The sequence below is a fragment of the Bombus flavifrons genome, chromosome 3 (genome assembly GCF_040668555.2).
Source record: "Bombus flavifrons isolate JBK064 chromosome 3, iyBomFlav1_principal, whole genome shotgun sequence".
Classification (NCBI taxonomy): Eukaryota; Metazoa; Arthropoda; class Insecta; order Hymenoptera; family Apidae; genus Bombus; species Bombus flavifrons.
Genome location: NC_138444.1, coordinates 871,689 through 886,711, shown reverse-complemented (window position 1 = coordinate 886,711; position 15,023 = coordinate 871,689). Strand labels below are relative to the sequence as shown.

The window sequence follows — 15,023 nt, the reverse complement described above, 5'->3', positions numbered from 1 at the left end:
GATTTAATAATTATACACTAAGGTGATCGTAACTTCTAAGAATCACTTTATATTGAATTGTATGTGAAATGTAGGTATTTACCATAAAATAGTAAATACTTTGCATATGGATATTTTATTGAAGCGAAAATAGTTATTGACTAAATACAAAAAGCGAAACTTCCATTCTAACCCATATTGTAGTCTTTCACGTATTTTAATAATATAATTTGTACATAAATCTTCTTATTCTTTTAAGTTTCGCATCAAAGTCGGAGTAATATTTTTTTTTTAACAGCTGTAAAACCTTTATCATAGTATATTTAGGTATATACTTACCTTATTTTTCTCGTAAACTCGAGTATTTGAATTTGAAGTACATTTCATGTTTTATAAAATGGATTTAATTGATAATTATATGTAAATTTGAGTATGTTGTACAAAATAAAACCATTTTCATGAGATAGAAAAAGTGAAATAATTGGTTCCCTAAAAAAACTATTCATTTCCCAATGGAAGATAAATGGAAGAAAATGATATAACAATTCTTTTAAAACTTCATGGTACGAAGAGAAATTATTAAAAAACCAAAAGCAATAATCGATTACAATTATATCAGAAATAAATTAAACATATCATAATATTTGCAAAATTATGAAATAGTCAAAAAACATGGAAAAACTTTTATTACAAAATATTTAATATATTTATTAAATTAAACAATCTGGAACAATCTGGAACAATCTGGAACAATCTGGAAAAAAAAGCTTTAACTTTTACCAAGTTCTATATATATGCATACATATGTATGTATAATAACACGTACATCATACATTACATAAAGACAAATTTTTATTGCAATACAATATTTTTGACAATTCAATAATAGATTTTATTTTATGTAAATAAAATGTTATAACCTATAAATATGTATATACATATGTATACAAATGATGTTTTACAAGTTTAGAAATAATAACATCAAATATTTAAAACATAGCAAACTAAAATACTTGCACTTATTAAATAATATTTTTGAATAGCCTCAATTGTTAAATAAAAGCATGACATTAATTATGAATTAAAATAACAATTGGCTCGAAGTAAATGAAAATAATAAAACTGTGAAAAATTGCTATGAATTGTTCTAAATCATAATCGATATAGTAGCGTATTTAAGTACACGTACATGTGTCACAAAATTAAGTATCATAACCTCAAACTGTCAAACTTTTAATGTACATATTGTAGAATATTTACAGTGTAACATTATGGTTGATACAAAGGAAACAATTATACAAAAATTTAATATGGAATTAGGAAATGATCTGGAAGGGCTTAATAAAATATACGAATTTCACCAATCCCTTAATGCACAGAAAAATGAAATTGAAAAGTCGGTATGTATTTAAAGATATATTATTATTTTAGGACTTTGCCAAAGATAATATATACTTTTACATGTCTTCGCAAACATAGTGCAAAAGATATTTTTAGTTATTGGTCTTTTAAATTTTTAGTTATCAATGGCATCGACTGAAGCTCCGTCAAAAGTAAAGGCAGTTATAGAAAGTGTTGAAAAAATTAGTGTTGAATTTCAACAATTGGAAGAAAATTCTGCAGAGTTCAGAGGTAACATACAAGAAACGATGCAAGAAAATGATAAAAGTTTCGAAATGCAAAAAATTATTGACGTTATAAGTTATTTGGATAAATCTTTATCATATCTAAATTTCATAAAATATGTTGAAAATATTAGGTAAATTATTATTCAACTATTTATATTTTACAATTATTTAAAACTTTAAAAGATTATGATTTTAGTGATGAAATACAAGTATCTCTAACAAATGGTGATGACGAATCAACTATTTCATTATATGCGGACCTTACAAATATCAGTTGTCAACTACGATCATCAAATTGTCATTATCTCCAAAATTATGTCAAAGAAACTCTTCACTTTTGGCATAACCTTATAAAGGATAAATTGTCCAAGTATGCAATTTGTATATATGTATTTACGTATGTGTATGTGATTAATTATACATAATAATAATTTTCAGAGAATATAATGATATACTAAAAACATTAAAATGGCCCTTTTGTGGCAGTAATGCAAATACATTACATACTCCTATGCCAGAAACATTAATAAAATTTAAAATACTTACAGAATATTTATTGCACTTACAATTACCGTATCCTTTGAAAGCGTAAATTTTATTTTCGTATTTTATTAAGTTTATCTATGTTGTTGGAATAGATATATTTCATCTTTGACTAAATGTATAGAGAAGAATCTGCAAAGTCTGTGGTAACATCAGTTTTATTAACTGATTTTACTCCTGTGAGTTTACCAATTTCATTGCTAGTACGGCCACTTAGACAAAGATTTATATATCATTTCACAGGTTCTAAGTTAACAAATCGGCAAGATAAACCTGAATGGTTCTTTACTCAAATATTAACTTGGATCAAAGATCACGTTCAGTGGGTCCAGAAAAATGTACAACCTGCTGCAAATTCAATAGGTCTTAATTATATAGATATGAAGGTAATATACAATTGAATATACATTGTTTTTATTGTTATTTACACATTGAAACATAGAATAAAATTTTGTATATATTATTCTGTCGTGATAGGTCGAGTTCATGCGAGCTTTAATACAATTAGCAGTTGAAAAACTACATTCTGAATTATCGATAGTACAGTACGATGATGCCTTATTTGCTCATTTGGTTGATGAAGCTTTAGGTTTTGAACGGGAATTGAGAGAGACATTATTTTATCCTTCAACTCAACCAGCTACTGTTTTTGTACTTACTCAAGCTCATATTTTTGTAAAGTGGATTAACATGGAAAAAAAATGTAATGTTATTATAATTTCATATGAAATGTTAAATTAACTTTTTATTAAAATGGTTTTAAACATTTTATTCGTATTATATTATTAGATGCAACCGAAAAAATGGATGCCATTTTGAGTTCAAATACAGCTTGGGACAAATTATCAAGCTCTGATACTGATGATATGAAAGTAACTGAATGTGCAGATGCTTTTCTAACACTTCTCACGACAATTTCTGATAGGTATAAGCATTTACCTCAACCGGGGCACAGGTAAATGGATAATATATACGATCATTTATACAATAAAATTATATTGTGCAATTACATATATACATATATAAGTACATACTTGAAAAATATCTTGAATATCTTGAAAAATGTTTCAGACAAAAGCTATTGACATAAAATTTTTGAACATGTACCTGAATTTTTTATTTTTACAGGTTACAGTTTCTTGAACTACAATTAGAATTAATTGATGACTGGAGAGTAAGATTGCTTCAATTATTACATGAAAATTATGAAGATCCTTTAACATCTCTTATGCCATGTATTCTTAATACATTACATTATGTGGCAACTGTTTTAGAAGAGTGGGGTGTAACAGTAGTAAGTATTTTATATATAAAATACATGTTTCAGAGAGATATTTTTGATATATTATCTAATTTCTTATTTCTAGCATTTTTTGCAATTATACTTCTTCAAGCAACAGTTTGAAACAGTTGAAACTGCTACATTGAAAGGAAATGATATTACTACAAACGTAGGAGAAGTTGAAGGTTCTGTATTTGATGAAGCTGTTGCTCTCTTAAGAAGATTAGAAAAGAAATTAATAAATGAAATTAGTGATTCTGTATCTTTAGATGTAAAAGCAAAAAGCAGACCATATAGAACAGATAAGTACGGATGTTCAATACCAAATTTATTTATATATTATTATGTATGTAAAAATAACAGTTTAATATTTACGTATGAAGTGAAAAAATGTTCATTGTAGAGAAGTTTAGGGTTTTAATAATCACATATTTTTTTATATTGACACTAAATCTTTTACTCTGTATTTTTTAAATTTAGATTTGGTAAAAAAATTTCTTTTTAATTATTATGTCTTTTACATTATAATGTTAAATGTTAATAATGATTAACAATAATGGAACATTAAATATGAAAGTAAGAATAATGTAATTAAGACAAGTAACACATTTTTCTAAAGTATAGTTTTAAATAAGTTAACTATTTATTATAGTAACAGATAAAGTTCTTTTTTAACATTATTTTGTATCATGTTAATTTTTTAAATATTTGTATATAAACGTACATAAATATTAAGTATTTCATTATGTATAATTACATATACAAAGTTACATATAGAGTTTCTAGGAATATAAAATTAATTTGGATCATATTTTCTACAGATGGTTTGCAATGCAGTCTACTAAAGAAATTGTTTCTTTGTCTGTAACACCAAGTGGCTATTCCATGTTTCAAGAATTAGCAACACAACTTAATCTGTTGCACAACACACTTGCTTTGCCACTATTTCAGCAAGCTTGGAAAACTTTAGCTTCACAATTCGATCAAGTTAGATATAAATTATGAAATTATTTTAAAAACTAACGTTATATTAAGTATTTATACAAATAGATATTTTTTATTGCAGTTTATTTTAGAAGAAGTTGTTCTAGTAAATCATTTTAACATGGGTGGAGCTGAACAATTACAATATGACATTTTCAGAAACTTGTTTCCATTATTTGGCCTATATATTAGTGAACCAGAATCATATTTTCCTTTGTAAGTAACAGATAATTATGATATTATCTATAGAGAGGGAAGGGGGAGTGAGAGAGAAAGAGAGAGAGAGAGAGAGAGAACATGAAATATCTGAATATGAATATGAATATTTCTTTTAAAAACATTTTAATTCTTTAATACTTAAATCTGACAAATTACAAATTTATTGCACTATACTGTTTATTTTATTAGCATAAGAAATTTGTATATTTTGTTTCAAACATACTTTCTTTCCTTACACTATGTAGCATACATATATGTTTAATATTCTGTATATCTAATTGTCCAAATAATATTTCAGGATTAAAGAAGCATGCATTCTATTAAATATCATGTTAGGTTCAGCGATGTTACTTGTTGAAGCTCTGAACAATGAGGACGAACTTGCTGGACGCGAGATACTAGCAGATCTTGGTATCTATAAAATGTCCCCTGAACTTGCTTTAAAAGTAATTGGAACAAGGACAGACATAACCTATGTATAAAATTTTTTCGTTATGCTATGTCATAAAAAATGAAATTATTTAATTTTGTATATAGTATACTACATCCTTTTTAAAAATGATGAATAGACATTAATGCTTTAATTAAATTTGTAAAATTGTATATTTAAATTATTAAATTTATGTATATATATTAATTTATATTTAAAGGTCATATGTATATATAGTATTTAACAAATTAATGTTATTCCACCATTATCTGCACCTAATAGCAATAATCTATTAAGAGGGAGAACCGCCATTGTCGTAAGGAGACCTTTGAAAGTATCAGACTTTAATTTTGATGATGAAAATGAAGCTGTTGTTTCTATGGATGTGTAAACTCCTATCCGATTTGCAGTTGTTCCTATAACTAATTCTTGTTCATACGTAGTCATGCAATGAACTGGTTCTGTAGAGCCCCTAAAAATTAAAAATATAAAATTTATTTCTTTATTCAAATATATTTAAGTTCAAAACGACAACTTTGATCATGTAATAAAAGATAACATCTTATTTTACTTCATATGAAATTTTAGTTTCCCATCTAGTGCACTCCATACAGCAATAGTTTCATCTAGTGAAGAACTAATTAATGTAGTTTCATTAATTGCCTCTAATTGTAATATCTGAAAGAAGAGCAATTAAGTATTTCTATATTGAATATTTTTATGATCATGTTTTAGAAATAACACACTTCACATTCATGGCCTTTCCAAGATGCAATAATAAGTCCAGTACGAATATCTAAAATTGTTAAAAAACCTGATGCTTGACCCAATGCTACCCAATAACCACTAGGTGCTACTGCAATACATCGAATCAAACCTGTTGGATTTACAGATACCTGAAAGAAAAGGAAATAATTATTTTATTAAATAGCTTATAATGGCATACTTAATATGATAATACTTACTTTCATTTCATTTACATACTGAAATGTTCTACAATCAATAACTCTCAGAGTAATATCAGTTGTACCCACAAGTAAAGTTGTACATGGGGGAGGACTTGCAGCTAGTGTATTTACAGGGACTGGACGTGAGCTTTCTGGACATCCAAGAAGGGAACCCATAAAAGGATCCCAGCAATGAATTGTGCCATCACAGGTAACTACATATCGTAAAGATTCTAGGAATGTAAGGGCAAGGATCGACTTTTTATGTCCAGTATAAGTATACTGACAAGATGTGACAGTGTTTCCATCCCCCTATTGATAAAATATGCTACTTAAATGTAAACTCTTTTTATATATATAAAATATATGTCTCTATATCTAATAATATAAGATTTTTTTATATTGAAAACCACTAATATTCTGTTATTATAAAATTTTCTACATTAATTGATATAACCTTATTACTTTAATTTCCTTTGTTTCTATTTATTTTCTTTTTTTTTTAAATTTCTCTTATTTGAAAAGATTTCTCTGTCTGTTTGTCTTTCTCTTGGCATTATTCTGAAGTCATAGTACAAGCAGAAAGAAAATGATTTCTAATGTAAAAGTAGATTGAAAATATAGAAAAGGTTTTATTCTATGTTTTTAATTTACTTTCACGTAAAAAGTCACCTCTATTTCAGATGTGTCACGATTTTAGAATTACGTTGCATAAGTTTAGGATTGGTATAACATATGTATAATTTTACCTGACTTCTTAAACTCCATAATTTCACAGTCTTATCTCTTCCTCCACTCATAAAACTATTCTCATTATCTAACACATATAGGCATCTAATACTATTAGTATGACCGCTGAAAGTTTGGAGTTTTATTTGTTTTATATTAAATGCTGTATCTTTTTCTGATCTTCCAATTTCATGTTCCCAATATGCTAACCAATTTCCACGTAACTGTCTTCCATTTGATAAAGAACAATTTGCTTCACGATTAGATATTATGTTTTCTGAAGTAACATAATCCCCTGCGTCATTTGTTTGCACAGCAAACCTATTTCCCACAATTGATATATTTTCAAAATTAACTGCATTTTTATTTTTTATTTCCGTATTTCCTGTTACATTATAATTGTTGTATGATGTATTATACTTGTTATCATCTTTAAAAGAATTAAAAGATACATTAAATTAAAGATCTTAAGTAAAAAGATCTATAAAAACTGTAAGAAGAGGGAAGTAAAAATAAATGGAATATAATATAGAATATACCAGTGTTAAAAATCGTTTTTGTTTCTTGCTCATATTTATGACATAAGTTGCGTATATGTTCATGATTTTTAAGTATTTGTTCCATTACTTCACTATCAATACATTTATAAAAGAGCATATATGTTTTATGAGCAAATTCTGTTGTAAATACAGCTTTTAGTTCTTCAAGTGCCTAAATATATGTTTGATATCTCATAAACTGCAGTAACTATTAAATATAAAAATTTATTAAATAATATCTTTAGTTACCTTATTCTTTTGAGAATCAGCGGCATCTGTATTTTCTACAACTGGGGGAGAATAAGAATCAGCAACATCTTGATTAAAATTTGTTTGAGGTCCTAGAATATCTCTATTATCTTCGTTTAAAATCTTTACACTATAAAAATACATATATCCATATATTATACTTTTATTATAGTAGAACATATGATTCTCTCATATGTTTATGTATTTGTTATGTTTAAAATAATATTAAAGTATGTAACGTAATATGTACCTTATAAAGTGCTCACTTATTGTTTTTTGGTGAATCTCATCCTTAACATTTTCTGTAACATCTTGATTAAATGATTTATCAAATGCTAAAAAAAAACGTTGAATAGGTACAGCTAAATGATTTCTTGTAATGACACTACCCAATCGTAAACTAAACATAAATAAAGTTTCTAAACATTTTTCTGTCATTATCGAACGTGCAATTATACCATTGGGAAAAGTGAATCTTGTGGATGATAATATACGAACTGTAGGATACAGTATTGCTTTCACGATTGGTTCCTAAAATGGAAAATGAAAAATTGGATATATTGTTAAATATGCACTGTTCAGTGTTAAAAAACTTGTACAGTATTTATCATACATGAAGTATATCCATCAGTACTGCGTCACTAAGATATGGCGTAATATGGTTTAAAAGGGTTAAACATGAAATAAGTCCCCCTTCTAAATTTTGTGTCAATTTTCTTTTACAAAGCGCTAGAAGTTCTACCATGTGTGCAAAATATTGCAATACTATAATTTGTTCTCCATATAAACCTATATAAATACTTAAATTAGCTTCATTTTTAGAACTTTAAGTTGGTGATTACATATATAAATTATACAAATAAAATAACCTGCAATAGCTGCAAGGCATTCCAAAACTTTATTAGCATTATGATCACCAAGTAAAACTTTCTTATTCCAGGGAATACCTTCAATAAACAAGGAAGTATCATCGGTTATTGTTAAGTTCTCTTTCCCAGTATAACATAATGTAAGCATTCTCAATAAATTTCGTGATAAATATCGGGCAGTAAGCACGGGACCAAGTCGATGAGACAACCAGATAATAGATTCAGCACTCATTTCAGATGTTGTGCACTCATTTGATGTAGATTTTTGATAAGTGTGATCCAATTGGATATTTTCATGTTCTGCAGTGCTAGATTTATTATCATCCATTTTTAATATTGCAGAATTTTGTTCTTCAACTCCTATAGTACATGTTTCCTCAGAAGTATTAGTAGGATGGCCAAATCCACCATAAGTAAATTCATCATTAGAAGTCTTACTTCCAACATGACAACCAATATTACTAAACTCTGTCAGAGATTTACTGGAAGAATTGGATATTTTTGGTATAGGAATTGTTGGCGATTTAACAGATTTCAGTGGTGAAATTTTACTGCCCTCTTCATTTAAGTCATCATTTAGATTCAAACTCAAATCAACATTTAGATCAATATCATATGTTGCAGCAGAATTTAGAGATATCCAAGAACTTTCTTCTGTTTCCATTGTAAATACTTCTATATTAAGGAAAGTACATAAAAATTTTCACAATTTTTTAGATATATGTATGTTTATTATATTTGATCGCTTACCCTCGACGTCATTGTCAGCTGAATTTATATCACGTGCATAGTCACCAGTTATAGGTACAGGTGATAAAGTAATATTATGTTCTGAATCTGCAGAAAAATCCTCATCTAAAGGAGATAAAATTCCTTCTCCATCATTACATATCCCACTTAAATCACAACTCCTATAAGAGGAAATAAACTCATCAGAAACTATTCATATTAATGGATATATATATACATATACGCTGATATAGTATGTTTAGTAGGGAGTCAATTGATACACTGCTGTTAATATTAATATTAAGAATAACTTACACCGGGGTGCTTCGAGTATACAAATTCTGTAATACTGGGCAGTGAAAGTCTCAAGTCTAACTATATATGCATGTTGTGTATATATTGATTTAAATTAATTTCCTTTTAAAATTATGTAATTTTTGTTAGAACTATTTTACTGTAATATAATTGTTACATATTTAAAAATTTTGAATGTGATTTTTCTTACTTGAGATTGCCAGTTTTATGAATATATGTTGAAGATCCTTGCACATAATCTCTGTAGCCTCCAACTGCTTCCACAAGAGGTGCAATAAAATTTTCCAAAAATCGTCGTAGACCCAATCTTACCATAAGCTTAAGCAAGAAATTTCTATGATATAAACGCGTAGTTTTCAATTTTGCTATTAATCCTGAAGGGAGAATATCAGCATGAGCAAAATTATCTATAAAGGAACCATTTTCATATAATTTCATAATGGATAAAAGGAATGTTTGTGCAGTATCTCGAGGACCCAATGCTCTGGAAAAATACCAATATATAATTTACAAATATATTATACAATACATTAAAAAAAATAGTAAATTAGAAAAAGATTAAAATATTACAAATATCAAATATATCAAAGAAAGCTATTTAACTTTATTATAAAGTATAATATTTTATAATGAATATTTGAACATTCATAAAAATGAACGAAAAATCTTATAATTTATAAATAACTTACTTAGCAATAGGATCAAATAAATGCCATGCAGCCAAAACAGCACTATAAGGTTCTTCCATTACTTGCTGTATATGAGGCATTATTAACTCTAAATATGCTTCTCTTGCAACTCCAGTATGAAACAATACATGTTCTAATTCTCTTGCAATTGCTTTAACTTTACATTCACTGATCTTACAAAGAAATTTTGTTTTTGTTTTACATATAAAATCTATATCTTCTTCAGACTTCATTATAAAATTTAATTCACGAACTAAATTATTATATTCTTGTAACATTTCTACAATATTAAACAGATATTTATAATACTTGGAAAATGGAAATAAACTTCCAGAAAGTATTGGTTGTAAAAATTGATGTGCAGATGGTGGAGGTAGACCCATGTGTGTAATAGTTGGGTAACGAAAAGGCATATCAGTTACCTGAAAAATCACATAATATTATATAATTTTATTATACAGTATAACTATATCTAATCTAATCAAAATATTACAAATTTATAATGTTATATATATATATATATATATATATATATATACACAGGATGGTTGGTAACTGGTAGTACAAGCGGAAAGGGGGTGATTCTACGCGAAAAAAGAAGTCGGAAATATAGAATAAAAATTTTTCATTTGAGGCTTTGTTTTCGAGAAAATCGACTTTGAATTTTCGCTTGGTACGCGTGCACTTTATCACGTCTCGTTATAACGGATCTCACTGTAGATCGTTGTCTCGATGGAAAAATTAAAAAAAAAAAATTTTTTTTAAATTTATATTCTATATTTTCGACTTCTTTTTTCGCGTAGATTCACCCCCTTTCCGCTTGTACCACCAGTTACCAATCACCCTGTATATTAATAATTTATTAATCAAGATATAATAGATTGATATAATATAGAAAGAGATGAATACATAATATAAAATAATATCATTAAATATTTATTATAATAATTACTTAGAGAAATACTTACTTCTATGTTATCAATATCGTAACTATTTGGTATAATATCAACTTGAAGCAATAAGGCAACAGCATTTCTTACACATTTAGGTAGACTATCAGCCGACATTTTCAAGATGTTTAAGCATGTAGCAAGTCTTTTTACAAATGATACTTTTTCAACATTCCATGTTGCTCGAAATTTATTAGACAAAAATATTTCCAAAATTAAACAACCGAGAATTTGTTGTTCCTTAATACGTCCACTAGCCACAATTTGTTTGTAATTTGTGGATGACTCATGTAACTCAAATTGCGGTTTATAAACTTGAGAGCTTACTTTATTCATAAATGCATGCATAGTTTCCACATGCAAAATAGCTGTAACGGGGTTATAATCTTTTGGAAGAATTATTGTCTGACTTGTAGATTTATCTTGTTTAGCATTGTCTTCAGTAGTGAGTAAAGAACCTCGAGAACGACTTAATAATCGACTTAAGACCAAAGGAGACGATCTCGATGTATTTATAATTGATGTTGGTAATTCCTCTTCTTCAAATCCAGAACTATGACCTTCATCATCACTAGTTCTATTCCCAGATTGATCACTTTCTATAATAAATTACTGTATTAGTTTTAGAAAAAAACAAAATTATCTCAAAAAATTAAAACTCTCATATTAGACATACTATACTTATTGACTGAGAAAGATGAGCGTAGTCGGGGTGGGATCTTACACCAATAAGGTGAAGGAATGATTTTCTGAGGATGTGGTTGTGTAAAAAGTTGAACAATTCCAGAGTTAGTTAAAGTAGTATGATTGTCAACAAGTTGCAAACAGACGTTTTTAGATTTTACTGCTGCTGAACCGGATAATCTATAATGTAAAAAAATAAATAATAATAACATTAATATGTTATCAATCAATGTTAGAATAAGCAAGCAATATTTACTTGTAACCAAAAGTTAGATCTATCCAGTGATGTAATCTTTCAGAAACATGAAAACTTTCTAAAGCTTCTCTATGTCTTTCAATAAAATCTTCTGGAGATGTTGCCCATCCAGGAATTTCTAAATCTGGCAAATCTTCATGAATGGACTGTAATTTTTAAATATTATACCTAGTTACATATATTATGTAAACTATATTATGTAATTTTATTAGTTTTATCTTGCCTTAAAAACTCTAGGATCAGTAAAAAATTGTGGTATACATTCATCTGGACTCCAGTCATGTAACCTTTGTATCGAGGCAGGATATTCACCTGGCACCCATTGTGATCGTACATATTTACAAAGGACAGATTTATTATAACGACGAGAAAGATAAACGTAATACGTGATTTCTGATAATACATCTGATACATGATGTCCCACCTGCAAATATTACGGAAATTATAATAAATTAAATAATTATTGTATCAAGTAATTTAATTGTTAAATATTGTTCATATACATACTTCAGTTGATTGTGAATCAAATGTTAAATCTAATTGTCTGTCACCTTTGTTCAATCGAAATTTAGATTTTGTCAAATCTCTCCAATTACCACCACATCTTGATGTAAAATCTGTGACCCAGGGCATTACATGATGACAACTTGGATCACCGTATCTTCTACCAGCCAAATTATTCAATGCAGTTAAATAATCGTAATTACTAATACAATTATACACCCACATTTCACACAATTTTTCAATATTTGCATTTATTCCAAATTTAAAATTATCTTGCACTATAGAATTTGATGAAATTGTATCTAAATTCTTTTTACAGCCATTAAAATTTTTTACTTTAATTTCCTGACTAGTAGAAACTTTGAAATGTTCATTTTCAGGTTTTATATATATATTGTCACTTACTTTTGGTAACACCTAACAATAAAATCTGGGAAAGTAGTTATAATTTCAATAGAAAATTAAATTAATAAAAGATATTTATAAAAATCTTGTGAATATTAACCTGAATAGTAAAATTATCCATAAGTAATATATCACTAAGGGTAATTTCACCTAGTACTAAACCCCGATCATGTAAATCTCTAGATAATTGTAATAGCTGATATATTAAAAACAATGGTTTTCCATGACTCATACTTAAAGCAGCAGGACTGTACATTACACACCTTTAAAAGCAATAAATAATTAACAGATAATCAATTACAAAATTAATAAGAAATCACAGTTGGAATATATAATATGTACTTACTCACGGAGAGAATATTCTGCAGTTTGCTCATGTAATGTTAGGAAGGCAGATGTAGTTTCAATAGCAAACAATATTGGAAGAAGATTGCAATGTATTTCGGTTGGTGTACCAGGCAACACAGATACCACTGATCCATTTTGTATTTGTACTAAAGTACAACCATACATTTTTTGCAATACTTCTTGCATAATCCATATATCACTTACATTAGCAGTTATATTGTATGGTTCTTTATGTTCTATGCAATTCCATGGACCTGTACGTACAAATAAAAATGGACATATATATGTACATATAAAACCAAAAAAATAAATTTATTTTTCCAACATATAATTAGAGTAATTAATTGTATTACATACTGTAATACTTTTTATAACATTCTTTCCACAAATTTCGATAATTAGTTTCTGCAACATAGTGCATTAATTGTGAATATGTTAGATCTGAATGAGTATTTCCATTTATATTCCTTCCTCTTGGGAGTGGAACAGCATATTTATGCTGTTTTTCATAAATCTAGGAATTAAGATAATTATCACATATATCTCTAAAAATGTTATGGATTTTAATAATATAGATTACACAAAATACTTTTAGTTATAGCTAATAATATCATAATTGAATCTAGCATATATCAAAGTTGAATAAGAGTGTGAATAAGAAATCTATGTAAATCAATCTCATCTTGTGGCTGGCACGCAAAAATTAATAAAATATATATATATATCATAATTGCCATATTGTTGTATTTATAACTTACAAAAGACAAAAAAAGCTGTATAAATATTCTATCATAGCTGAAAAAGTATTTAAAACAAATTAAAGAAGTTAGTGCCTTTATCTATATAAATTAACATACTCTAACATATATTCTTATCCAGTCTGGACCCAGATCTTCAAGTGTAGGATAAGCTGCAATTTCATCTTCACTTAATCGTTCGTGATTAATAAAAGAGATTGGACCTGTGTTAACTAAACTGGTTAGCCAATTTTTATGAATGGTTAAACAAATTCTACCATCTATTACTTTTATATATTTTGTGGGTACAAGCAACTCTTTTGTCATTACATCCATTTTTTATCCTTATGGTTTATATCTATAAAGATAAAATTTTTCGATTTATATATTTTTTCTATGTTTAAATTTTTAAGTTTAAATAAAAAGAAATGTAATGTAACACTGTTTAATCGTTAAATTCATACCGTATCTGCACTATAATAAGGCGAAAAGTTAGTTCACTAAACATCTACTACGTATGTACGTATGTTTATTATTTTTGCCGTTTAACGCCAAACACAGCTGATTTGTATCAAATGAACAGCTGACACTAGACGCCATATTTAGATGCAATTTTGTAATACGTAATGATTGAAATCAAAGCTGAAATGTATTCAAAAATAACTTTTTATACAGCGCGATTCTTTTTCTATAAAAATATTTCGTAAATTTTTTGTTACGCTTATTACATGTAATATTACGTATTATATTGTTCTAGAGCATAACCTATAATTTTCGCGAAAAGGTATGCTTATACATATTATACAGAGCTTTACTCATATCTGTATAATATGTAAGTATATATGTACATATATACTTACTTACAATGAATGGAAAACTTTAAATAATTTTTGTAATAATAAAAATAGAGAAGAAAGTTGGTTATTATAGAATGAATTATGAACAAGTTTATTCTCAAATATTTTTTTATAACACCTTCCTCTATTTCAATTTTTTCAGTAATTAAAA

General features: G+C 27.3%; 2 protein-coding genes across 4 annotated transcripts; one reads left to right on the top strand and one right to left on the bottom strand.

Moving 5' to 3' along the window:
* Positions 1-978: 978 nt before the first annotated feature.
* Positions 979-6,402, top strand: Rint1 (RAD50 interactor 1). 2 transcript variants are annotated; one of them, XM_069110550.1, is made up of 13 exons: positions 979-1,379; positions 1,500-1,738; positions 1,804-1,977; positions 2,046-2,180; positions 2,275-2,536; positions 2,628-2,853; positions 2,940-3,105; positions 3,279-3,444; positions 3,518-3,738; positions 4,254-4,419; positions 4,499-4,632; positions 4,934-5,111; positions 5,801-6,402. In XM_069110550.1, exons 1-13 carry the CDS (start codon positions 1,251-1,253, stop codon positions 5,804-5,806), a joined length of 2,202 nt encoding a protein of 733 aa, XP_068966651.1. In that variant the 5' UTR covers positions 979-1,250; the 3' UTR covers positions 5,807-6,402. The 2 variants fall into 2 exon arrangements, 1 of the variants encoding a protein (XP_068966651.1); XR_011172744.1 differs by having other exon boundaries at positions 980-1,379; positions 4,934-6,079; positions 6,147-6,402.
* On the bottom strand, positions 5,215-14,636 carry Wdr81 (WD repeat domain 81). 2 transcript variants are annotated; one of them, XM_069110544.1, is made up of 23 exons: positions 14,480-14,636; positions 14,136-14,373; positions 13,636-13,792; positions 13,277-13,532; positions 13,031-13,193; positions 12,529-12,942; positions 12,245-12,445; positions 12,022-12,167; positions 11,758-11,945; positions 11,100-11,680; positions 10,132-10,553; positions 9,633-9,926; positions 9,149-9,309; positions 8,399-9,073; positions 8,143-8,318; positions 7,780-8,060; positions 7,530-7,659; positions 7,281-7,452; positions 6,762-7,171; positions 6,031-6,324; positions 5,812-5,961; positions 5,637-5,743; positions 5,215-5,537 (listed from the first exon to the last, which is right to left on the bottom strand). In XM_069110544.1, exons 2-23 carry the CDS (start codon positions 14,349-14,351, stop codon positions 5,306-5,308), a joined length of 5,826 nt encoding a protein of 1,941 aa, XP_068966645.1. In that variant the 5' UTR covers positions 14,352-14,373; positions 14,480-14,636; the 3' UTR covers positions 5,215-5,305. The 2 variants fall into 2 exon arrangements, with proteins under 2 accessions (XP_068966645.1, XP_068966646.1); XM_069110545.1 differs by having other exon boundaries at positions 6,762-7,126.
* Between the last annotated feature and the right edge of the window lie 387 nt (positions 14,637-15,023).

Coding starts and splice junctions, on each gene's coding strand:
- Rint1 (XM_069110550.1), top strand. CDS start 1,251: ATGGTTGATACAAAGGAAACAATTATACAAAAATTTAATATGGAATTA. Junction 1,380..1,499: donor AAAATGAAATTGAAAAGTCG/GTATGTATTTAA, acceptor TTAAATTTTTAG/TTATCAATGGCATCGACTGA. Junction 4,420..4,498: donor TAGCTTCACAATTCGATCAA/GTTAGATATAAA, acceptor TTTTTATTGCAG/TTTATTTTAGAAGAAGTTGT.
- Wdr81 (XM_069110544.1), bottom strand. CDS start 14,351: ATGGATGTAATGACAAAAGAGTTGCTTGTACCCACAAAATATATAAAA. Junction 10,554..11,099: donor ACGATATTGATAACATAGAA/GTAAGTATTTCT, acceptor GTGATTTTTCAG/GTAACTGATATGCCTTTTCG. Junction 9,074..9,148: donor AGCTGACAATGACGTCGAGG/GTAAGCGATCAA, acceptor TCCTTAATATAG/AAGTATTTACAATGGAAACA.